The sequence below is a fragment of the Drosophila persimilis genome, unplaced genomic scaffold (assembly GCF_003286085.1).
Source record: "Drosophila persimilis strain 14011-0111.01,24,50 unplaced genomic scaffold, DperRS2 tig00000715-arrow-arrow-pilon, whole genome shotgun sequence".
Classification (NCBI taxonomy): domain Eukaryota; kingdom Metazoa; phylum Arthropoda; class Insecta; order Diptera; family Drosophilidae; genus Drosophila; species Drosophila persimilis.
Genome location: NW_020825343.1, coordinates 1,199,325 through 1,224,457, shown reverse-complemented (window position 1 = coordinate 1,224,457; position 25,133 = coordinate 1,199,325). Strand labels below are relative to the sequence as shown.

Here is a 25,133-nt window from a genome sequence, read left to right as displayed (position 1 = left end):
GGTCCCATCATTCAACTGTCTTGGCTGGGAATTGTGAGGGAATCTTTGCATGCTTATTGACAAGTTGTAAATAATTTGGATTTGACATGATCCTGATTGCCTTGTGCTTGAGTCCTTCACATTTGCAATGACAAAACTTTTTCCCCATCGCTGATGGCTGATGGCTGATGGCTGACGGCTGAAAACTTCCGACTGAGCCAAAGAGGCCATTGGGGGGCGTTTACTGGGAAACGAATTCGGATTGTAGTACTTTGGATTTTCAAATGTCTGACCCACATCCTCTCTGCGTTGAAAGTTGCAGCCACATTAATCCTGTTTTTCACGCCATTTCTCTTTGCAGGACACCACCCATACATTCCAACCCCGCTACTCCCCCTCTCCCACACCCTTGAAGGACGCATGTAAGAGTGATCCGAGCGCTGGTGGGCAGGGCTGGGCAGGGCAGGACAGGACAGGACAGGACAGGCAATGCCAAAATGCCATCGGCAGATCAAATCTTGTTCATAAATGTCACCACAACGGTGGCAGCGGCGGCTTTTACCGCGGCAGCCGCTGTCAGCACAGCGCCGGAAGCAGCAGCAGCAGCAGCAGCCGGCGGATCGACGAAATCGGTAACTGTTGTCAGTGCTGCCGCTGCCGCTGCAGCCGCCGCCGCCGCTGCCGCCACCGCCGCCAGCAGCAGCCAGGCAGACGAAATCAGCGGACGGGGCGCATCAGCCACGGAAACAGCAGCCAATATATCCGGCTCGCTGGTGGAGGGGCTGACCACAGTGGCAGCTGCGCTGACAACGACGGCGGGCACTAGTCCGGGCGAATCGGAGGAATGTGGCGGCGGTGCCGTTGAGGAGCTGCACGCCAGCATTCTCGGCCTGCAGCTGGCCGTCCCAGAGTGGGAGGCTCTGCTGACCGCACTGGTTCTGTCGATAATTATCGTGCTAACGATTATAGGAAATATCCTGGTTATTCTCAGTGTGTTCACGTACAAGCCGCTGCGGATTGTCCAAAACTTCTTCATCGTTTCGCTGGCGGTGGCCGACCTGACGGTGGCCCTGCTGGTGCTGCCGTTCAACGTGGCCTACTCGATCCTGGGACGCTGGGAGTTCGGCATACACCTGTGCAAGCTCTGGCTGACTTGCGACGTGCTCTGCTGCACCTCCTCCATCCTCAATCTGTGCGCCATTGCCCTGGACCGCTACTGGGCCATAACCGATCCCATTAACTATGCCCAGAAGCGGACAGTGGGCCGCGTCCTGCTCCTGATCTCCGGCGTATGGGTGCTTTCGCTGGTGATCAGCAGTCCGCCGCTGATCGGCTGGAACGATTGGCCCGACGAGTTCACCAGCGCCACGCCCTGCGAGCTCACCTCGCAACGGGGCTACGTCATCTACTCCTCGCTGGGCTCGTTCTTCATACCGCTAGCCATCATGACGATTGTCTACATCGAGATCTTTGTGGCCACGCGGCGACGGCTGCGGGAGCGGGCCAAGGCCACCAAGCTGAACACGATTGCCCTCAAGTCCACGGAGCTGGAGCCCATCACCAACTCCTCGCCGGCTGCAGCCTCCTCCTCGAAGTCTCGCGCTCTCACCAATTGGCTCTGCTGCGGCCGGGACCGGGCCAACTTCTCCACGCCCATGATCCAGAACGACCAGGAGAGCATCAGCAGCGAGACCCATGGCCAGCAGGAGGGCTCGAAGACGGCCACCACCAACGATCAGCAGCAACATGTGGTGGTGCTGGTGAAGAAGTCGCGTCGGTCCAAGATTAAGGACTCCATCAAGCACGGCAAGGCCCGGGGTGGTCGCAAGTCCCAGTCCGCGTCCACCTGCGAGCCCCATGGCGAGCAGCAGCTCCTGCCGGCTGGCGGCAGTGGCGGCGGCAATGCTGCAGGAAAATCTGATGCAGAGATTAGCACGGAGAGCGGCAGCGATCCCAAAGGCTGCATTCAGGTGAGGCACAAGCTTCGCCCAATTTGGGGTTTTAGTTTAGCTGAAGTTTTCGTAGATCCAGCGAGCAGTGATTGATTGGTTTTTTATTCGCAGGTCTGTGTGACCCAGGCGGAGGAGCAGACCTCGCTCAAACTGACACCGCCCCAATCATCGACTGGCGCCGGTGCAGTGGCCGCCGCACCGCTGCAGAAGAAGCCCAGCGGCGTGAACCAGTTCATCGAGGAGAAACAGAAGATCTCACTGTCCAAGGAGCGGCGGGCAGCCCGTACCCTGGGCATCATCATGGGCGTCTTCGTCATCTGCTGGCTGCCCTTCTTCCTTATGTATGTCATCCTGCCGTTCTGCCAGAGCTGCTGTCCCAGCGACAAGTTCAAGAACTTCATCACCTGGCTGGGCTACATCAACTCCGGCCTGAATCCGGTCATCTATACCATCTTTAACCTGGACTATAGGCGGGCCTTCAAGCGGCTGCTGGGCATGAAGTAAGGAGCGGACTGGACGGAACGGAACGGAACGGAACGGAGAGGTAGAGCATTACTCAGAGTTTGTGCCAAACTTAAAGTAGAGAGAGTGAAAGAAAGAGAACTGGCTGGCAACAAAAGCATTGGCAAGGAGATACCCACATCGATTGATCACAGAAAATCTGAGCACATATTTGGTTTCCTTTCTTTGGCATTCAGGGGCCACTGACTCTCTTTATGTCTCTCTGATCTTTCGAGGCGCGAGTAAAACTGTATTTGGCGTATAGATTTAAACCCGTTAGATACTCATGCGAAGGGGCAACTGGCCACAAGCAAGTCCCACATCAAAATTATGCAATGAAATCGAAGAAAAAAAAACATACATACATACATACGTGTACTCGTATAATACATGCATACATACATACATATATCGTTCCACACAAGAGAACAAACATGAAATTGAATTTAATAAAATTAAATTAAATGTTTAGGCACAGGATTGTGGCAAAAAACTTCGTGTTTCACTCTATGCATACTACAGAAAACCCAAAGAAAAGTGTTAGTAAAATTAAATATGCGCTCAACATAAATTAATTACATAAACGAAACAGAAGAAAAAAAAAACCAACTTCTATGAAACGAAATGTGTTTTTTTTCTAGGCGATTACTTTAACGATTTGTATTTAATTGTAATTGTAGGCAAATGTAAACCAAAGAACTAAACTATTGTACTTAATGTATACTTTGAATACGCTTTAAACTATTTGTTACATAATATAATATAATATAACCGTTAATTTTAAATGTGTGTTTTTTTTTTTTGACAGACAGCAACAATTGCGTTTCGATGGGCAGCTAAAAGCTAGCACATTCGAGAATTATAAATACATAATAATTATAATAAATATACATACATAAATAAATGTTTCATTGCACTTGGCAGAATGCAACAGAGTTAGCCGACGAGATCTATAAATCGATGTATAAACTAAACTAAACTTAAATAAACTAATCTAAAGTACATACTATACACATCGTATACACCACAATTTATGACTTTTAACGACGATGTACGATAATTTCACTAATTAAATTGTTTAACGAGCAAAACCAAACTAAGCATAAACAAAAAACAGAAACCAAACAACCAACAAAAGACAGATTCAAATAAAAGTTATGAAAAATATTGACTATTGTATTTCGGGTAGAGATGGTAAATCTTGTGGCATAGAATTTTTCCAAATTTTGTATGATTTATATTAGATGATGAAGGTTCATTTCAGAGCCTGAAAAAACGACAGATCTCAGGAGAGGAGTTCTCTTATTTGTGTTCAGTTATGTTTAGCTTCTTACAAATGTATCTGTCGAAGTAAAACAACAACAGCCGCGCCGCTCTAAAATTGACTATATACCTGCACCATTAGAAAGTTTTTGCTGCTGGCTGGATCACGGCAAGCTCTTTACAGGAATATCGGAAAAAAAAAACCCTCCCAAAGATGGTACTAGCGACTCACCACGTCCTTTTCTATCAGTGACCTGGTTAGATCCGGATTCACTAGGTTCAATTGCGCGGGGCTGTCCTGAAACATTCAAATGTTTATCTCACTTAAATTTTGTTCGATTACCGCCGTACCTTGATGGCCTCCAGTCTTTCGGCCATTGTCCATGTGTTGGCTCCCACTTCACGGACTTGTCGGACCGGACAACACACAGGTGCCCACGCAGCAGAAGGGACTGCGGCACAGTGTACATTGTTGCGTCCAAGCGCTTGTAGGTTTCACAGTGAAGAGCTGTGTCAGCTCGTAGCGATCACCTACGTTCAGAACTTCGGACAAGTCGCGAGCCGGCAGCGGCAATGTAAACAACGTCTAAGCGAAACATATTCGTTTAATAAAGTAACTAAACTCTACCACAGTATAAGCTTGAAAGGCATCCTAATCGCTGCAATCAGTTAAGCCATATTGAAAAACAATAACTATGAGAGAATGGTAGTGTTTTTTTTATTTTTGGCGCACACTTTCTGAAACCGAATCATTAACCCATTACGGTCGCTCCTCCTCTCATAGAGACAATAACAAATGTTTAATTTTGCGAATATCTGATAAATAGCTTGTGTATTTAAATACCACTGACAAAATATTATTATAATATTCATCTGGTTGTTGCTCCAGTTTAAGTTTTGCCATATAGCAACACAAAAATCCGTTTGGTATTTAAATACCAATGTGGCCGGCGTGTAAGCATATCGCTTTTAATTATTTTCTAGTGCATAAAGGACACCCGGAACTTTATAAAACGATCGCACGATCTCCTCTTGAGTATTTAAACACGCATTGGTCCATGAAGGGTTAATTAGTTCAAGCTCATAATTGCGTTTGGTGGTTCAGTTCATTGTATACCTCAATCGATATATATCGATATATGATATGATATATTTGACACCTCTCATTTCGATATTTGCTGGGTTTAAAATGTAACTTGTTAATCAAAAATATATTTATCGTAAACAAACCGGCCGACCGGAGCGGCAACCAAAGAACAGCGTACAGATTACCTGCTAGCCTAGATTTCCGCGAAATCTTTCTGCAGTCCAGAGCAGGCAGAAGCATTGGCCTTGCAGGCGTCGCATATAAATACAGGACAGACGAAGGACTCGAGCCACAACATGGACTCATCGGATTCGGTAAATACACACATGTGTGGCATCATCGAGCAGCAGCATAACAGCTCCTTTCGCCTGCAGTGCTCGCTGTCGTCGGTGGACAGCGAGAGTGACCTGTCGCTGGCATTCGAGCATGATCTGGGGGGCGTGAAGGAGCCGAGCAATTGCGACGAATTGCCGGCCTTTGAGATACGCGCCTTCTCGCCGCATGGACGCACGCCATCACCCATCGATGACCTGAACATCTCGGACATTGAAACTCCGAAGCAGCATCATCCAGAGGAGCCCGCCTGCCAAAACCATCCCGACTTTGTGGCCCTGCATGAAATCAACGCACAAATCACTCCGCCCAGCGACGCCGAAGACACTAAGACGGCCCTGAGTCGCAGCAACAGCTTGGAGACGATCTTCGAGGGCGTGTTCCTTAACACACCGCCACGCGAAAAACCCAACAACAGCCCAGGCTCCTCGCGTTTCACGCCCAAGCGCGTGCGGGCAAATCTCATGGAACTGGTGGCCATCGGCAATCGCGTACAGACCACCACCGGCAAGGAGAACCAGTCGCCGGGAGCAGGAGTGGCTGCTGCCAAGTCGCCATCGCCAACAACCTCTCCGCGCAAGGCGTCACCAAGCTACTGCTAGACCCAACCAAAGCCATAGGAGCACTTCTTAGACTGCCATCGACCAAGTTCTAGACTAAGTACCGAATACGAATCATTCGCTTTGTGTACACACTGCATGTGTATCTGAAAACAATGAACTGATTTTAAATTTTACAGACCAGGAATCTTACTTTTTGTAGTCTTAAATAAAACATCGTCTTTCCATGTTTCAAACATTCAACAAAAACTTTGGTTTCCACTCTGCGATGGGGTTTTCTACAGTGACCAGATGTTCCGTTCCCAGTAGGTAGGAGGCTATGTACCTGGTACCTGCTAGTGCCAGTACCTGCAGAAATATCACCAATCATACTCGGAATGGCTTTTATGAATACCTGCGTTGCCCAAGGACTTAACACGGGACTCTTGGATTAATTGTGGAAAAGTTGCAGAGCATAACAAAAATATTTAATTGTAGTTTTTTTTTGCTTACGGCTACACTTAAGACTATACTCTTATGTATTCTAATATAATAACTTGTGCAGTAGTACAAAAATATATAGTTATATATCCTTGATAGATACTTGAGTTAATTTGTAGGCTATGCGAATATAGCACCTGTTTTATCGACTCCATTCCATTCCCCCGATTCGTGTTTCATACGAATCTTCGATGATAAGAAAAATAAGTAAGTTTTAAAGAAATTGAAGGTACGTTGCAAGCATGCATCGTTCAAAAATAAACTGGAATGTCTCTTTTGGCAGCGGCATGAGGAACATGCTTAAAATTAAAAGAAAAACACAGCGAACAGAATGGGCTGACTATGAATTTTGTAAGAATCAATACAAAGGGCAATTACAGAACCCGGATAGCTGACGCTGCTGCTGCTCTTCCGACCTGTCCTGTACCGTTGATGGACGTTGATCAAAAGTTATCCGAGTGACGCGAAGCAGAAAACACTTTCACACGCAAAAGTCCCGGGTTGACCTCCTGCCAGCTGGAGTGATAAAATGCAAGCGATAAGCGATCCCTCATAAATTTATCCTCTGAAGACTCACCGTAAACGCCTTTCTCCCAACCTGCACTTGACCTTGTTCTTTATGGTGGACACTCCATTGGCGCTGTGCAGTCCCCGTCCTGTAATGATGAACACATGCTTGTACACACGCGTACTCTTGCGCAGCTTGGTTATGTGGCGATCGAGGAAGAGATCCAGACAGCTGATGGCCTCCACAGTGTGCAGATAGTGTAGGTCCAGCAGATCCGGATTGTTCTGGGTGTGCTTGTGCACTTCCATAATGCAGGTGGCAGCCCGATGGTTGAACACATCGATCTTTGTCTTGTGCAGATTGGCTATCTGCGAATAGTACAGCGCCACATTGCCGTTGCCCTTCTGCACAGCCTGGTTGGCCTTCAGATAGCATTCGGCCTTTAGCTGGGCATGGTGGGCGGCCAGATTGCGGGTCTCCTCAAAGTCACGCAGAGCGGCACACTTTGCCTCCTCGTGCAACTGCGGCGAGCGGCTGCTCGACGACGCTGTCGAGACACACCGCTGGCCTTGGCTTGCAGCACTATTCTCGCTGCCTTTGACGGTTTGCTGTAACTTCTGCTGTTGCTGTTGCTGTTGCTCCTGCAGTGCGACCTAAACAGAAAAAGTGGTTTAAAGTGAGGCAGAGACTGAGCATATTTGAATGGTATACCTTCTCGCTCTCGCGCAACGCCTTATCATAAAGCTCCGCCTCGTTGAGAGAACTCTGGACATCACTGTCGAGCACCTCCACGGTCTTGCCATAGTTGCTGCCGGTGGCCGAGAATATCTCGAGCACCGTTTCGTTGGGTATATTCGGGAACTTCTCGCACAGCTTCATTTTTGTCAAATGGGTGGCAATGTCGTTGGGCTGATGACGGGCGGCCATCTCGGACGCCTGCTTGGCGGCCTGTTGCTCGCTGTTGTAAATGCTCCAGGCCAGCTCCATGTCGAGCAACTCGTTCACGTTCCTGGGCGACTCGCTGCACTCGGCATATTCGGGATGCTTCAGTAGGCGGGCGAATTGTTCATCGTCGCGCAACGTTCTCTGGCGCTGCTCCTCCAGCTGATTATAGACGCCCTCCAGCCACAGCATGTACAATTGCTTAAGCAATTGCCGTGGCACAAACACTTTGGTGGCGGGCAGCTCCGGCGGCATCATCTCCCCATCTGTATGGAACAGAGTGCGCAGTTGCTGGACCAGAGTATCCCCCAAATCCATTTCCTCCAGAATATTGTCGTCGGGATCCTCCTCCTCCTCCGCTTCTACGACTTCTGTGGGCTGCACAATCATCGGCTGATCGAGTATACCATTGCGTATGTCGCGTATCCTTCGGGTGTGATCCGAGTATTGTTCATCACCTAAAACACAAATCAAATCCATGAGCTTGAGGGCAATGGTTCCCATTCGAAGCATCTCAAACCTAGTACAAAGAAGTTCTCAACTTGCAACTGCAGCTCCTTGTTTGGCGGTGCCGAGAAGCGTTTGTTACGGCTCTGGCGTTGGGGCTTGGGCATATACTTGGCCCCCAAGACCGTTGGCGATGGTGAACGTGGGGGTGGAGAAGCTTCCCCCTTTTTATCAGCTCTGCCACAATCGCATTGGAATTGTGCCGACTCCTCTGGCAACATGGACGCGTCAAGGTCCGATTCCGAGCCGGCATTCAGCTCATCCTCTTTGATTAGTATGTCCACGGCCCAATCCACATTCGTTTTGCACTTCACGTAGAGATCCCAGAGGCCTGTCAGCCGCTTGTTCGGATACATTTGACGCAGCAAAACGAAATTTGAGGGCTCGTTGGGACAATTAAGACAGTGGCGCTCGAAAGTGGTTTGTTCATTGGAACCAGCCTTCGGTGGGGCCTTTTCGGCCGGGTCATCGCGCAGCAGATCTATAAGCGCATTCTCGTACGAACCAGTCCCAACAGCAACTGGATCTAGTCTGGGGGCTGATGGGGGCTGCTCACCGCCCGATTGCGACCAATATTTGGGAGCACCTTGTTCGTGGGGCACCCAACTGCAGGCATTGACATTCAGCTTGAAACCGTTTGGGGATAGACTATCAGGATTGTCGTTCTCTGGCAGCGTAACTATCGTGGGCACGGCCGGCAGTGGCGGGTGTTGTCGTAGCTGTGGCAACTTTACTGTGTATTTGGTTTCCTTCAGCAACTGAGAAGAGAGAAAGAGAGAGAGAATACCTTGAGAATAGGGAAAACCTTAGACTTGCACTTGATTCTTGCTTTTACCTTGATTAGTTCCGGCACACTTGTCTTCTCGTAGCGCTCCAGCATGCGCTGAATGTTCTCCCGGGGCACCTTATGTATGTTCTTTTGTGCCAGCTTGCTGGCCGACTTTGACCAGTCTGTTTGAGGCTCCAGCAGCTCCACCAGGTAGCCATACTGTACGGCAATCTTGACATAAGGCAGCATTTCCCACACCGTTATGTTGGTGTTGTCGACTATGATGGGACTCCAGCCCATAGAGGCTTTTTTTTGTACCCTCTCCTTGTTCCAGTTATGGGCGGTCGTCAGCAGAGTTCTATCAAACTTATAGACACGCCTGTTGAAGTAATCATCTGTGCTATAGACGAAGTCCAGCATGTCGTTTTGCTCCAGCAGACCGCTTTGGCGTATTACAGATTCAGCCAGCGTGGACTTACCGCTGCCCGATGGCCCGCGCATGATGATCATCAGTTTTTGGCCAGCTTGGGCCTTCATGCAAATGGCATTGAACTGTTTGTCTTTGTTGTTGGCGCTGCTGGGATACATTTCGAAGCTGCTGGGATACATTTTGAAGCTGCTGGTTGCGGCTGGGCCAACGAATTTCCTCGGAGTGTACATGGCGATGTTGGTTCTGCCGTTGCCATTGCCGTTACCTCTGCTGTTGACGTTGGGCTGGCTGACGCTCAGCTCGTTGTTGAGCAAGACCGCCAATTCCGCTGGCTCAGCAGCATTTCGCGCCGCTGACATTCTATTTGTTGTTGTTGTTGCGCAACTGTTGCTCTCTCTGAATGTGTAAGTGAAACGTAATACGCAGTAATCTCGACTGCTCTGCTCCGTTCCCTTATCGCGGACCGGACTCACCAATACTATGGAAACTGCCAATCCACTCGATCCTCGACCCAAGCTGTTGCACAAACTTGGGGGCCGTTCTTTAGCTGGTTATTTACTGCTAACACATGCGAATTCCTTGGGTTCGAGTTTCAGATGCGTCCCTTTTTGTCGTGTGTTGTGTTTTGTGTACATAAACTAAATAATACGTCTTTGAAGCATCAAAGTGCTTTTTGCGCTGCATCGCATTAACAACACCACTGCATCAATGACATATATAAATCATCATTTATAAATGGCCATCGATTAGACACTTTATAGTAATTACACTTAAAACTTAAATCATTGTAAGAAACGAAATAATGGAAGGGAAAAGAAGGTATGGACAATAGGCAACATAGCCCAGAAAATGCAACGCATGCAAGGTGACATTCACCACATTTACCCAATATACCTTGCCGATTTTGTCTTCAAGGTATGTTGTGCTCACCCGCGAGGTGAGGTCGTACGAACCTGGCAATTTGCCTTGGCTATTTTTGCCTGTTGTCCATACCCTTTTTTATAGCCCATTCATAATTACGTCTCATTTTTTCGTCACAGGATATCGATAGTGGACTTATCGATAAAAATATATCGTCTGATTGGATTGCTTACAAAATAAGTTTTAAACAAAAATGATTAACAACAATTACCACTAAATAAATTTCGAATCTTACTAGATCTTAAACAAAATTTTATTAAAATCCAGTCATATAAAGAAGGATATTCAGAAACAGCTTTACAGCGATAAGAGCTATGATCAATGCAATGTGAATGAAGCGTAGTATGCTCCACCCAAACAAGGGCAATATTCCCATCCAGTATCCCAGAATTAGAATCTGCAACAGGTGGCCGAAAATCACAAGATTCTCCACAATGGAGCGACTAGACAGAAATTGGACCAGCCATTGGACCAGTGTGGTCACAAGGCCCTTGGCCAGAAAAAACAATGTTCGCAGAGACAATTTTGCCACGATTGGGATTACAATTCTCGAATATTTGACTGCAACGTGGAGTAGTTCGAGTAGCAGCGGTAGAACAAACTGACAACACAGCCAGCGCTGACAATATTTCATCACTTGCTCTATAATCGAAAAGAAAGCGACTACGGGCAGCCAATTAATCCAGTTGAACCACCTTTTTAGATAACTCGAGTTCGGGCTTTGATGATGCTGCTCCTGGCTCTGTTTCTGATTGTGGTGTCGATTGCCATTGTGATGAAAACATCAGTCTTCGACTGATAGCCGAAAGACGTGTCTGCTAACACTAATTTGGCGGTTTTTGTCTCTTGCTATCTCTCTCTTCGCAGAAAAATTAGCAAAGCACTATATGCAATATTAGAGAGTTGTACAGTATTTTTTATTCACAATGCTAAATACGAGATGCAGTAAAGAAAATTGTAAGGCCCACAGCATACGATTTGGCTACGACCCTGTGGTCCATTTCCATATCTTGGATATCCCTCCGGCAGTGGCGCTAGCTACGGCGCTGGTAGCTGATGATAGGGAGGAAGTCAATGAAGTCTCTGCATTCGATGACCCTGTAGTCCACTTCCATATCTTGGATATCCCTCCGGCAGTTGCGCTAGCTACGGCGCTGGTAGCTGATGATAGGAAGGAAATCAATGAAGTCGCTGCATTCGATGACCCTGTAGTCCACTTCCATATCTTGGATATCCCTCCGGCAGTTGCGCTAGCTACGGCGCTGGTAGCTGATGATAGGAAGGAAGTCAATGAAGTCGCTGCATTCGATGACCCTGTAGTCCACTTCCATATCTTGGATATCCCTCCGGCAGTTGCGCTAGCTACGGCGCTGGTAGCTGATGATAGGAAGGAAGTCAATGAAGTCGCTGCATTCGATGACCCTGTAGTCCACTTCCATATCTTGGATATCCCTCCGGCAGTGGCGCTAACTACGGCGCTGGTAGCTGATGATAGGAAGGAAATCAATGAAGTCGCTGCATTCGATGACCCTGTAGTCCACTTCCATATCTTGGATATCCCTCCGGCAGTTGCGCTAGCTACGGCGCTGGTAGCTGATGATAGGAAGGAAATCAATGAAGTCGCTGCATTCGATGACCCTGTAGTCCACTTCCATATCTTGGATATCCCTCCGGCAGTTGCGCTAGCTACGGCGCTGGTAGCTGATGATAGGAAGGAAGTCAATGAAGTCGCTGCATTCGATGACCCTGTAGTCCACTTCCATATCTTGGATATCCCTCCGGCAGTTGCGCTAGCTACGGCGCTGGTAGCTGATGATAGGAAGGAAGTCAATGAAGTCGCTGCATTCGATGACCCTGTAGTCCACTTCCATATCTTGGATATCCCTCCGGCAGTGGCGCTAACTACGGCGCTGGTAGCTGATGATAGGAAGGAAATCAATGAAGTCGCTGCATTCGATGACCCTGTAGTCCACTTCCATATCTTGGTTATCCCTCCGGCAGTTGCGCTAGCTACGGCGCTGGTAGCTGATGATAGGGAGGAAGTCAATGAAGTCTCTGCATTCGATGCATTGGATATCTTTTCGAGTGCCGCGATCGTGTCTGCTAAATGAGCAACCTCTTCCATCATCGCTGCACGAGGCGCTCTATGGTTCCAAATCATTTTTTAGATCGTATATGCACAAACCATACTTCCAAGAACAAGAAAATACATTTTTAGGTTTGACTTGGACGGAATTTTCCATTTTGAGCTGTTCCACGAAGCTTCCTTGTCTTGACTGTGCTTCCGCCGGTGTTTTTCGTGTGATTTTTCGGGACCTGTTTGTTTTTCGCGGTAGGTCTGATCTAATTTGCTTCGTTCATGTTGATCCTTCAAGATTTTGTAGGCGGCGCTTATCTTCTTAAACTCCTCCTCTCCGGTACTGTTCTTGTCTGGGTGGAAACGCAAGGCCTTTTTAAAATAGGCCTTTCTAATTTGCTCCCAGGTAGCATTTCTTTTCACTCCCAAAACTTCGAAGTTGTCCATTTTATCCTATATAAAATGTACAATATATGTTTAATGTTTCGATCAGTTATTTTCAAATACCTGCAAATTTCTACTTGCAATTACTCAGCTGACGCAAAGAATGTATTTACATGGTCTTTGGCTGCGGCCTATCGCAAGGAATGTCGTGACCGGGAGTTTGAAAACTGTTTTGTTGCTTTATTATATAATATTTTTTAATTGTAACTAATCCACACACCGGTAATGTTCCGACATAATAATACTTTCCAAAATATCAAATCAATGCACAAAAATCCTATCTGATGTTTTTTTGAGCTGCCATAATTTTGTTCATCGTTTTGGATAAATATCGATGACACTCAGCTGTTTTATTTAGTCGAAAAAATTAATAACAATAACACCGAAAAGTACGTTTAGTAAATTAACAATAAATTTAATCTGATGAAGATTCGTCGTTGTCTACATCTGGGTTCTTTTTTTTCGAGAAAAATTGAAACGTTTTGTATGCTGCAAAGGCAAATAAGACAGTTCCGCCCACTGCGCACATAAAGGGCACCATATCAGGTGTGGGCTGGGCAAATGTCTGCGCCGCCTCATCTTGAGACTTGAGACCTTCTTCTCCGTATTGATCGTAAAGTTCTCGTTTCTCCTTGTTTGACAGCACCTCAAAGGCGGCCGCAACTTCCTGAAACTGTTCTTCGGCCTGGGGGTGGTCGTTCTTATCCGGATGGTATTTGAGCGCCATCCGCCTGTATCCCTTTTTGATGTCATCCTTAGTTGCATTTCTGTTTATGCCCAGTATCTGGTAGTAATCTTTTCCCATTCTGATATAAAGTGGAATGTGACTTCTGTACGTTGACTGACTGCCTGAGCAGCTTTACTCTTACTTATTTCATTAAAACAGGAGGAGAACTTTGGACGATTTAAGTATTGTCAAACCATCGAGCACTATCGATAGTTTCGATGTTTTGGAGCAATGCATCGATATTTTCAGCACATGCAACACCGCTATCAACAAAATTCTTTATTTCTTAAATGAATTTTAAATAATGAATTTAAATAAAACTTGATCGTCCTCGATGCTAATTTCGTACTGATTAGATTGCAATACTGCATTATGACATCTATATTGTCGCAGTAGATGATTTGTATTGTCAGTTTCAGGAATTCTCATCTGTGTGGCAACTCCGCCAGTGGCACACGATAGTAATATCGATGGTTTTGCAGCTGTATTTACGATTTCCCTTGGCTCGGCCATTTTGGTCAAAGTCACCTCAGTGAAAAGTTCTTGCTTTGGTAAGTGGAAATTAAATCTTTGAAAATATATGCCATCTTTGGCAAATATGGGTAAAAAATAACAACAAGCTGATGCGACGCAACGCCTTTAATCGAATATGTGGCTCTTTTTGCAGTTCTTAAATTCTTTCAACGAGTCCCTAATACACAATCAATATGGTTAGGGAGAACAAGGCAGCATGGAAGGCTCAGTACTTCGTGAAAGTTGTGGTAAGTATTGTGTGCCACATCAAATGGCTATTGCCACTAACATAGGTGCCATTCTAGGAACTCTTCGACGAGTTTCCAAAGTGCTTCATTGTAGGCGCTGACAATGTGGGCTCCAAGCAGATGCAGAACATCCGTACCAGCCTGCGCGGACTGGCTGTAGTGCTGATGGGCAAGAACACCATGATGCGCAAGGCCATTCGCGGTCATTTGGAGAACAATCCCCAGCTGGAGAAGCTGCTACCCCACATCAAGGGCAATGTTGGCTTTGTCTTCACCAAGGGTGATTTGGCAGAGGTTCGCGACAAGTTGCTTGAGTCGAAGGTGCGCGCCCCAGCCCGTCCGGGTGCCATCGCTCCCCTGAACGTCATCATCCCAGCACAGAACACTGGCTTGGGACCCGAGAAGACCAGTTTCTTCCAGGCTCTGTCCATCCCGACCAAGATTTCCAAGGGTACAATTGAAATCATCAACGATGTGCCCATCCTCAAGCCCGGCGACAAAGTGGGCGCCTCCGAGGCCACATTGCTCAACATGTTGAACATTTCGCCCTTCTCGTACGGTCTGATCGTCAGCCAGGTATACGACTCTGGCTCCATCTTCTCGCCTGAGATCTTGGACATCAAGCCAGAGGATCTGCGTGCCAAGTTCCAGCAGGGAGTGGCCAACCTGGCTGCCGTCTGTTTATCCGTGGGCTACCCGACCATCGCCTCGGCCCCTCACAGCATTGCCAATGGATTCAAGAACCTGCTGGCCATCGCCGCCACCACAGAGGTGGAGTTCAAGGAGGCCACCACCATCAAGGAGTACATCAAGGACCCCAGCAAGTTTGCTGCCGCTACCTCCGCTGTGGCTGCTCCCGCTGCCGGCGGTGCTGCCGAGAAGAAGGAGGAGGCCAAGAAGGTCGAGTCCGAGTCCGAAGAGGAGGACGATGACATGGGCTTCGGTCTCTTCGATTAGGCTGGTTAGCCGCCTGCTGTCGCCTGCAGCCCGTTGCTGCTTTCAGCGTTTACTCTCTAAGATCGTAAAATGTGTGTCCCTAAAGCAAATGATCGTCGCGGTTTGACAAGCCCAATGGCGAGTTGCATTAAACATTCTGTAAACTGTTTTGAAAGCAAATATGCAATCTGTTTTGTTTCTAACTTGTAAGGAGATACCCCAAAGAGGATCACGTTAGCGCCCTTTATGCGCCGCCCCTAACACCTTTAAGACACTTTATTGCCCCTTAAATAGCCGGAAGGCAGCATGTGCTGTTCTACGTGGACTTTGGCTGCATCTGCTGCTGCCTCTCGTCTCCCCACCCTCATATATTTACAAAGTAATTACTTGTGCTAAAATGAATTTCACAAGATGAGAAAAGTTTAAAGTTTCTGCTGCCGTCGTTCGTTGTCGACGACTTTTGCGATTTCTTTTGCTTTTCGCAAACGACGGCGACGACGACGACGACGACGACGACGACGCTCATAAAAATTCAATTTGTCTTGACAAAATACGCAAGAAATTAAGAATGTGCCAAGTGGCAGCCAAAGAAACTTTCTTTCCCTTTTTCTCGGCACTTTTCTGGCCCGTCTGGAGAGCGAAAATGAGTTACGCGACTGGGGCGTGAAAGTGCCACGCCTTCATGGGACGGGGAAAATAAGCAAAAATAGGAGTAAGAAGAGGAGGAGCAGCCGCGGGCCAAGTTAAACACTGCATAAATAGCCAGGACCGAAACCCTGACGAAAATAAATCCTCCGCAGGCCTTCATTGGATCTAGAGATGATTTTTGGTAGCGTGAGTGAAGCGATAGTTGAGTCACAGCTGGATATAAGAAAGCTATGAACATAGTAGGAGAGGGCTAAGAATTTTTTCACATAATAAGAATACTGTATAAGAATTTGTGTATGGGGTTTGATAGCCAAAATCAATGAAGACTTTTAACATTCAATATAAATTAATAGATAGTACATATATCGCATGGAGTTGCCGGTGTCACGTTGTTATCACTATGTGGCTGTGAAACCCATTTGATTGCTAGATAAATTAATAAGGGCATTGCATAATTCGAGCGCCTCTGGCGGCAAATATACGACGAAATTAACATAAACTGTGGGGCGATTGACCAATCATCCCCAATCCACCATTGAAATCCTCCATCATACCATCCCACTCAATCAGCAAGCGACATTCGAAATCAAAATGCGATTGCCAAAATGATTTGCTTCAATTTTTGTGATGCGCATAACAAATGAAGTTTGGACAGTCGGACAATTGATTGGGACAGCAGCCAGCCATGTGGCGGACGGACAGCAGAAGACCCATATAGACAATATACGATATATGTACCACACGTCACCACACACAGCATCGCCTCACACACACAAACGCCATGTTTGCAATGCACAACAAAATGTGGAGCAGTCGACAGATCCCAGATACAGATGCGACTCTCTCTCTCTCTCTCGAATGGACTCCAGCTTCTCCCCCCCGTTCCCACGAGACGCCAAACTGTACTCGATTTTGGGCTATCCAATGTGAACACAGATAGATTTGTATGCATATTTTTGCTTTGGCATTTCGTTTGTGTGCTAAACATGTGAATGCCATCGATATAACGATGATGCTGCTGTTATGCATGTTCTGTTCTCCGGGCATACCATGCCGGGCCATGACATACTAGTATATCACCCCACTGGACCGACCACACTCCACAATGTCTGTGTGTGTCTGTCTGTGTGTGTGTGCTCAGCTGTGATTTGTTTGGCCAAAAGATTTGGAGCAAAATGGTTTAGCTCCTGTGGAATGGCTTAAATGATTCTTGGCCAGCAGTTCTTTAACCGAACTGCGAACTGCGAAGTGGAAAAGGAATGGGAATTGGAATTGGAATTGGAGTTTCCAAATGAACTGAACTTTAGTCGGGATCGCATCTGCTGTTGGACACATCCATTGATGGCCGAAACAAAAATATATTTTCCAACTGACTGACGTACAATAAAAGCATACATATTTTGTGAAATCTTTTGAAAACATGAAAGGGGAAGCCACACAAAAATTGAATAGAGATCTGAACACACAAATTCCCGGGATTATTGTCCGGGCGGAGGCCAACAGAGCACCTGGAGCCACGCCCCCTTCCACCCGCCCCGACTGCACAGCATGCTCAATTTAGTCTCGTCACATCAAAATGTTTGCTTTCTCCCCGCCGATACGAGGATTTGCTGTGGTTGAGGGGCGCTTGCCGCGTATAATTTATCTATGCATATGTTTCGAGTTGCCCAAAACAGGGAAGCTCAAGCTGAGGTGGTCCCAAAACGAGGCCCGGCCCCGGCCCCGGCCCCGGCCCCACATAAATCACAGTCAACAGCACGCACTCAGAGGAACACCCACCCAACAACCCAACAACATAACCACCGATCCAACACCCCTTTCATGTCGCTGGGACTTTAAGATTCGCCCTTCGATACGTAAAAATCTGAGGTTCTAAGCCATTTCCATGATGAGAACTAGGTACTACAAGATGTTCTCTTTTAAGCTTTAAGTTAGGACATTTATGATCATTTATCCTTGTCTTGATTTCGTGTTTGAAGATCTGATTTGTTCTCTGTGGATAAAGTGGATAAATCCTATACCCCACATCTTTTTTCTGGTTATTCTCCATGGTGGGTGTCATTAAAATCGGAGCACTTTAATTAAACACAAAACGGGTTCATCTGAGGAGCATCTAACGCGCTTTCACTCTGTCGCTGTCTCTGGGCCAGTGGTAACGGTTGTGTTAACGGTAACAATAAACGACAAGAAACGTAACGACGAACGATGATTGCAAGGCAAACGAGCAATTAAAAATCCGTGTGCCAGGGGAGTAACCTTCCACGTACCCACCCCAGCCCCAGCCTCCCCGTCAGCCCCCCGTCAGCCATTGCAGGCATCCTTCGTCTCTGGACACATCCAAAAAAAGAACACTTTTGAGCCCTGTGTCAGGGTTCTGGTTCTGGTTCTGGTCCTAGTCGTGGTCCTGGTCTCGGTCTTGGGGCACGCTACCTACGAGGCGTAAGCTTTGGCCCTACTCCTTAGCACAGCTGTCTGGAGTGTGTATGTGTGTGTGTATCGCTGGAGCCTTGTCTCCTTGAAGGCATTTTTACGGCTTTACGTTTTTACGCTGGCAGCGGGAATTTTCCAGGACCGGGTATTTGAAATATGCACGTAATATTGCAAAATTTTAAGCGTATATCTTTGCATAATTAACCGAGAAAATACTTAGCACACACACACACACACACACACACACATACGAAAGGTAGAGAATCCTCTTTCTCTGTTCTTTTCTTTCCTTTGTGCACAGGCATTTTTACCGCAGCCTCGAAATCTCTCGGAGAAAAGCGAATGAAACTTTTGCAATGATACTTTCGGTCGGAACCCCACTCTGCCACTCTGCCACTCTGCGCCCCTGCTGCTCCAACGCAGGTTGTGTGGAATTTTTAATCTTCAATAGAAGCCGGCACTGAGCCGAAAGCTCTCCCTGGGCCATGTATCTTTCTTTACTGCGGAGCTTTGCATCTTTACGCTTTGCTTAAATATTTTAATTTTTATTGGTTGAAGTTTTCCAACTGTCTTTCGGGCTGGGACGGTGGTCGGCGGACGCTCTTGGCTGGAGCAGGCTTTTCAGCTTTGATAAAGCTGCTCAAAATGTATTTATTTTCGGGTGCTTAGAATTCTACTGCTGCTGCTGCTGCGGCGGCTGTTGGACCACAGATAAATGGATGAGTGGTTCCCCTGGAATCAACTTCAATGGGGAATAATCCAGCAGCTAACCCAGTCAAAGGTCCACGCACACACGCACACACGCACACACTGGGGCCATAAGCCCAACTAAACTGCACTCTAAAAGCCCTAATCATAGGCCATAATGACTGCTGCTGTTCCAGCAAAGAGCAGGACAGGGCTCTCTCTTGGCTCATGGCTGATGGGCTCTCTCTGGCATGGCCAAAAGCGAAACTTTTTGAATGACATCGAGCCGGGCCAAGAGAGGGGCCCAGAGCGATGAGAAGAGGCAGAGGGAAAGGGATAGTGATAGTGTGTGCGGCATTTACATAAAAGTAAAGTTCACCCACTCGATGGCTGGGAATGCAACCTGGCAAAACTTTTTGCCAAATTTAAATTATAAATAAGCTGAGGGTGGAGAGGGCGGCGAGATCCGAAGCACTTGCCTCCAAAACAAAACCTCATATGCATCGAAACGTAATGGCAAAAAGGATTTTAAGTGAAGTTGAAGTTGACTACACGACCGCAGTGGTGGTGGGCGGGGAGGAGTGTCATGGCGTGGCGTGGCGTGGCATAGCGCACCATACCAATGCTGCCCCATAGCCACCCGCCCAGCCACCCCCCCAGAGACCACTTACACCATTGCAGTTCTGCGGAAAGTTTGCTGGGGCATGTGCCGGGTATGAGGAGCTGAGAGACTGTACCCCCGAAAAATAAGCTCAAAGTGAGGACTGAGAACAGAACGCGGCATATTCCGCCTCAACAGACAAAGTGCAAGGCAATCCCCATTCTCCCATTCCCCTTTCTCCTCTCCCCACGGTCTATCTAACTAGTGTGTGGTGTATCTTTTGGGTGGTTTGCAGCTGCAACAACCACCAGACAACCACAAGGAGCAAGCAGCAAGGAGCCAGCCAGCCAGCCAGCCAGCCAGCCAGCCAGCCAGCCAGCCAGCAGTCACCAGTAGAGGGACAGACAGAGAGAGTGAGCTGACGCAAGTTTAAATGTCATGTAAAATGTTTCCACTTACACAAATTAATGTGTAAAATGTAATTTTGTCACAGCAAAAGGCCAAGACAAACAAGACGAAACGGAGTCCTGGAAAAAGCCAGGACAAACAGATATGTATCACACCACCCCAACCCCATTCAAAAACTACATACGTAGAAAACTTCACCTGAAAGTTACATAAAATCCGTGACTAAGATGCATGCAATGTAAGAATTCCCTGGGATTAGTTCCATTAGAGCTACCAGTCTGCTACAGAAGCATTAACGAGTTCGATCAATTCTCTCCAGTGGCTACCAGTTTTGAGTGGGAAATAGAGCCCGATACGGTTCCATCGATTCTCTACACTTGCACCACCGAAAGGTGAGAGCCAGGGGCTCGGGTATAAAAAGCGTCCGGTCAACAGGGATTGCCTTCACTGCTCCCAATGCTAAGATGAAGTGCATCAGCATTACTCTGCTCCCGATCATATGGGTGTCTCTGTCGATTGCCCAATATAATGGACAGGTAATGGGTTATGAAGGACAACAACAACCAGAACAATATCCAGTGCAATATCAACAAAATCCATATCAAACACAAGCACAGCCACCAGACCAAGTAGGAGGACCACCGCCACAACATCCACCGATACCACTAGGCCAAGTAGGAGGACCAGCAGCAGAACAATTGCCACAACATCAGCAAATACAACCAGGGCCAGTAGGAGGACCATCAGCAGAGGCAGCCCCCCCATCAGATGGAAAAGGTGGAGGGAATATCAATAAGAATACCAACAATATCAAAGTTGGTCGTAAATAGATCTATGGTTTGGACAGATAATCTTGCAAATGATAAATGATAAAAAATGATAATCAAGCATGCCTCTTTAATAATGGGGCTGGGCTGGAAAAGATGGAAAGCGGGTGGGAGAAGCGAAATTAGAATGCAATAAGATTTTGGTTGGTTTCTCCCAGAGTCAAGAGATAGAACAAAGAATTCAAATAAAATTTAAATAATATGAATCACATCAAATTAAATATCATGTTTAGGAGACATTTAAGCTTAAAAAAAAATGTATTGAATTTTGCCAGGAAATTATCGTAACAGTTTTGTATTTAAATCATTTATAAGGTAGTACAACCTTCTAGCACTAGAGAAACAAACAAAAGATGGAAGTACATTTTCGAAAGATTTTCGGGATCCATGTACGTACAAAGAATTCATTGAAACAAGCCATTTATAAAGGTAGAAAAAAGTACAGAACAAAAGTTCTTCAAATATAGCAATTCGAATAACTTCATATTATAGAATCCCTGTTGAACCTTACATTAAATACAAATGGGAAATTGCCAAGTAATTTTGGTAACCATTATTAGTTCCAGATTTCCCGTCCAGTAATACTTCATACTTGACTTTTAAGTTAAATACCCATTAAAAGTAGCATTTAAGCATGACCAATAAGCATGTGGGTATAAATAGGGTTCGCCAGTTAGCGGACTCTACCTTCCAAAACCATTTGGCTAGCAAAAAAATGATTTTTTTGTATCTTATCCTGGCACTTCTTCTGACGACGGTTTCCGTTCACGCCGATATGAACAGAAATAACAACACAATCGTCATCAAAGGAGGGAAGTAGGAAGTAGTTTCGTGGAGACCAGCAGGGATGATAAATAAACACTATAATCGGTTTGAAGGATTAAAGAGATGGCATTCCCCAGTTAAATATATGATAAAAATATACCTAAATATAATTATGAACGATTAGTTTGATTATCTTTGTACACAAATCTGTTAGAAAGTCATTGTCGAGATACCCCATACATGTACATAGGTGCGATGATAGGTAACCTAGCGTGGCATAAGACCTCAGCCTTAACTGCTAAGCCACATTGGAGAAGAGATAAAGTGAGAGAGAGAGAAAGATTAAACATATATACTTTGATATCTCTCTGTATCTACATATGATCATAGGTGATTCATGAGTGAATGCAGGTACTCCACGTCGTACTACCCTAAAATATAGCATATGGATATACTTAATAAGGAATGTTACCTACTGAACAATATTTTACTAATATTTAGCTTTAGTACTTCTCGCGTTCGATCCTGATCCAGTCCGTGTCCCTGTGGTATCATTCAACTAACAGAATCGATCCAGTAAAGCGCATCCGAATTCTGTACCAATAGTGTTTAGTTGAGGAAACAGTTACCAGCCACATTGATTCCAGTTATGAAATCTAGCTTAAACTTTTCATTAAACATGCATTGAAAATAGCATTTAAGCATGACCAGGAATATGAGGGTATATAAGTGGGGCCCGGTCCCCAAAGCAGTAAGCTGTACATTCGAAAACCATCTGGATAGCTATCAACATGAGGTTTATCTACCTGATCCTGGCCCTCGCTCTGGCTGGGGCTTCCGCACAAACCGTGGCCAATGAGAACGTAAATGAAAACAATATCGTCGTCGAAGGTAGGAAGTAGATTTGTTGGCTACCAGAACGGATTCCAAATAAACACTATCAATTGATGGACTAAACAGTCACAATTCTCCGATACACTGCTGGTTATTTTTTTCCAGTTGATTCCACTTGAAGTTTCAATTAAATAGAGTGACGAAACATCTGCTATCCGAATTAGCACTAGTACTCATAAAGTAACCCCGCAGCAGGGTCTGATGAAAGGATCCGTTTACTTACTTAGCTTTGGTACGTTTTTGCTTTCGGTTCCGCTCCATTCTGGTTTCAGTCCCCTGTCCCAGGGGTCTTATTCGGCTAACGCAATCTAACCATTAAAGCGGATACAAAATTCTCTCCAGATATTCATCACTTAAGACAGCAGTAACCAACCAGAGAGACAGAGAGAGAGAGAGACTCTTGTAACCCTTACGTTGCTTTGGTATTTTCCGTAACATTTTTGGGCTAAATGAAGCATTCCACTCCACTGTGGGGACAGACGGGGTCTCATGTGTGATACGGTTGAGAGACTTTTAGCTTCATTGCTTGATTTGTTTAAATGTCTTTGCTGTGTTTGGTTTATGGTTTCTGAGCGGTGGTGCTCGGTGAGGATGAGGATGAGGGTGGGGTGAGGGTGAGGGTGAGGACACGGGTTGAGGGTTAGGAGTCTGGGGTTGGGCTAAAAAATCATGTTTTTGCTGGGGAAAAGTTTGTTCACTGCATTTGCTGATGGATCATAGTAGATACAAAAAGTTATTTGCACAAGCTGAAACCACCGCCTCCACCTCCACCTCCACCTCCCCCGCTTGCCACCACCTCCGCCTCTTGCCACCAGTCCCCGTTCCACTGTTGGCTTTGTAAATGTCAACATATGCATATAATAATAAAACCAAATATGACCAAAGTCTCTGACAGCTTGGCTCAGCAAATTTCAGCCCGCCCCCTATCATCTCTGGGTGCGCGTATGTGTGTGTGCGCTCTGTGCTGATGGCCAGATACAGATACATTTGTATCCGGCTCATGCATAATATATAAATAGCTCAAATTAATTAATTGCCTTGCCAAGTAATAACATGATTAACAGCCAGACGAGATTTGCCATCCATTTCATTCACTTTTCGGCCCGGCTTCAGCCAATTAACCCTTGGCCATGATATCCATCTGATGGAACTTTTAGGCTTGGGTTATGTTTGCTCTCCGAGTATCTGAAAGTTATTTGAACTTCTAATGAGCATGGGATATGGCTTAATGAATTTTCTGTGGTGCTTCTGCTATTGGAATCTTGTGCGAAGATTCTCCCAGTGGGTCTGGAATTGTTTTTCCTTACCTATGGCTGCAAAAACATATCACAGGCCCAGTTCCCGTTCCAGTTCTCTGGTTAATCTCTATATCGCATATATGTATATATATTTAGATACCTTTCTGCTCCGCTTGGCACTGCTCTCCATTGTTTGCACCAAGTCGAAATCTGTGTGGGTTTCATTTCAGCATCTTAGCATTTTGAGCACAAACAAATTACATCCTAGAGGACGAGGCGGGGGATAGTGGGATGGCGGGATGGTGGGATGGGAGCTGACAGCGGCAGGTAGCACGTTGCGCGTTGCACGTTGCAGATTGCTAAAATCTGAATTACCCGAAGAAAACTGTAACAAATACAAAAGTCAATGGTGCTGCAAAAAGAAGTTTTCGACTGTCTTCCCGACTGGCAGAAGGTAAATCTTTCAGGCAAAAACTTTCAACTTGCTTAAATAAACTCTGACTCTGTGTTGCACACACATACACACACACACACACAAACACACACACACACAGAGAGCCGGAGTGGAGGGCAGAGGCTATAAGCTGATTTTACACATGCACACATGCCGGGGCCAGGACTTGGAGAAGTTCAGGACTCTGATTCCGATTCTGAATGTTTCCGAATGTGCCCCCGCCTCTCCCTCTCACTCCGCTCGGAATTTTGGGAAATTTGATTATGCGGCACAGTGGGGTAAATACGAGGGCGAGAAGTGTAAAATTGTTCCATTCCACAAGTTTAGGCATATGCTAGAAGCCTTTTTAGTCAGATCCTTGGAATCTCCCATAGGAGCTTCTGTTCCCCGGTGCTGAACATTCTCTTGATTAACGAAAAAACATTCCTGAAGAGATGTGGACCACTGTGATTCTCTTCATGGCAGAACATGTCTTTGGGCCAAAAACTTATCAAAGATACATTATTCTCGCTCCACTGTGCCGCCTCACTTTCAGGTTTCGTTGTTTGTTCCGCCCTGCAACCGAAAGCGACCTTGCCCACCAACAACAACAGCAACAATCAAAGGCAGACAACTAGCCAAAGCTGAAGCCAAAGCCAAAAGCTCAGCGCTTTTGCTCACTCACTCTCCTCTCCTCCCCTCTCTCTCTCTGTCGCTCTTGTACGTTGAGTGAGCCGGCTGGCTTGCATGCTCAGCATTTCATTGAGACAGGATGAAAAAGGGGGGAGGGGGTGGGGGGGAGAGAGCGAAGGAAGTTTGCAAGTTTTGGGCTTCCGTCGTTCGAGGATATTTGTCTGCTGAATTAATTGGAATTAGTCGCGACATGCTTATACCAAAAGTCTAGAATAAACAATAAAATGGATACCTATTCAAATAAGAGAGAAGCGCACACACAGACAGAGAGACACAAATAGGCGGCGGCAGTAGCGGTGGCGGTGGCAGTAGCGGTGGCGGTGGCAGTGGCA

At 46.3% G+C, this 25,133-nt stretch overlaps 4 protein-coding genes and 1 pseudogene across 5 annotated transcripts in view; 3 read left to right on the top strand and 2 right to left on the bottom strand.

The window, feature by feature from the left end:
- Positions 1 to 2,827, top strand: part of LOC6602184 (tyramine/octopamine receptor) — a 29,830-nt gene extending 27,003 nt beyond the window's left edge. Inside the window, exons 2-4 of the mRNA XM_026992239.1 lie at positions 341 to 620; positions 687 to 1,949; positions 2,043 to 2,827. Coding sequence (XP_026848040.1) covers positions 477 to 620; positions 687 to 1,949; positions 2,043 to 2,435 — 1,800 coding nt within the window. The 5' untranslated portion in view covers positions 341 to 476 and the 3' untranslated portion in view covers positions 2,436 to 2,827. The remainder of the gene's footprint in view (positions 1 to 340; positions 621 to 686; positions 1,950 to 2,042) is intronic.
- Positions 2,828 to 4,939: 2,112 nt separating this feature from the next.
- LOC6602183 lies at positions 4,940 to 5,930 on the top strand. The gene is made up of 2 exons (XM_002027187.2): positions 4,940 to 5,096; positions 5,157 to 5,930. The coding sequence occupies exons 1-2, from the start codon at positions 5,079 to 5,081 to the stop codon at positions 5,715 to 5,717; spliced, it is 579 nt and encodes a 192-aa protein (XP_002027223.2). The 5' UTR covers positions 4,940 to 5,078; the 3' UTR covers positions 5,718 to 5,930.
- Positions 5,931 to 6,482: 552 nt separating this feature from the next.
- LOC6602182 (NEDD4-binding protein 2) lies at positions 6,483 to 10,005 on the bottom strand. Of its 2 annotated transcripts, XM_026992207.1 has the most exons (6): positions 9,785 to 10,005; positions 8,948 to 9,707; positions 8,126 to 8,870; positions 7,375 to 8,063; positions 6,733 to 7,316; positions 6,483 to 6,671 (listed from the first exon to the last, which is right to left on the bottom strand). In XM_026992207.1, the coding sequence occupies exons 2-6, from the start codon at positions 9,668 to 9,670 to the stop codon at positions 6,599 to 6,601; spliced, it is 2,814 nt and encodes a 937-aa protein (XP_026848008.1). In that variant the 5' UTR covers positions 9,671 to 9,707; positions 9,785 to 10,005; the 3' UTR covers positions 6,483 to 6,598. The 2 variants fall into 2 exon arrangements, with proteins under 2 accessions (XP_026848008.1, XP_002027222.2); XM_002027186.2 differs by having other exon boundaries at positions 8,948 to 10,005.
- Positions 10,006 to 13,033: 3,028 nt separating this feature from the next.
- LOC6602181 lies at positions 13,034 to 13,636 on the bottom strand (annotated as a pseudogene).
- A 516-nt stretch (positions 13,637 to 14,152) lies between these two features.
- Positions 14,153 to 15,346, top strand: LOC6602180 (60S acidic ribosomal protein P0). The gene is made up of 2 exons (XM_026992177.1): positions 14,153 to 14,241; positions 14,299 to 15,346. Exons 1-2 carry the CDS (start codon positions 14,188 to 14,190, stop codon positions 15,196 to 15,198), a joined length of 954 nt encoding a protein of 317 aa, XP_026847978.1. The 5' UTR covers positions 14,153 to 14,187; the 3' UTR covers positions 15,199 to 15,346.
- The last annotated feature ends 9,787 nt before the right edge of the window (positions 15,347 to 25,133 follow it).

Bases quoted from the DNA above. Each gene is read 5' to 3' on its own strand.
- LOC6602182 (XM_002027186.2), bottom strand. From the start codon at position 9,670: ATGTCAGCGGCGCGAAATGCTGCTGAGCCAGCGGAATTGGCGGTCTTG. The intron at 8,871-8,947 runs GTAAAAGCAAGA...CTCTCTTCTCAG, and splicing joins GTGTGCCGGAACTAATCAAG to TTGCTGAAGGAAACCAAATA. The intron at 6,672-6,732 runs GTGAGTCTTCAG...TTATCACTCCAG, and splicing joins TTGGGAGAAAGGCGTTTACG to CTGGCAGGAGGTCAACCCGG.
- LOC6602180 (XM_026992177.1), top strand. From the start codon at position 14,188: ATGGTTAGGGAGAACAAGGCAGCATGGAAGGCTCAGTACTTCGTGAAA. The intron at 14,242-14,298 runs GTAAGTATTGTG...GTGCCATTCTAG, and splicing joins AGTACTTCGTGAAAGTTGTG to GAACTCTTCGACGAGTTTCC.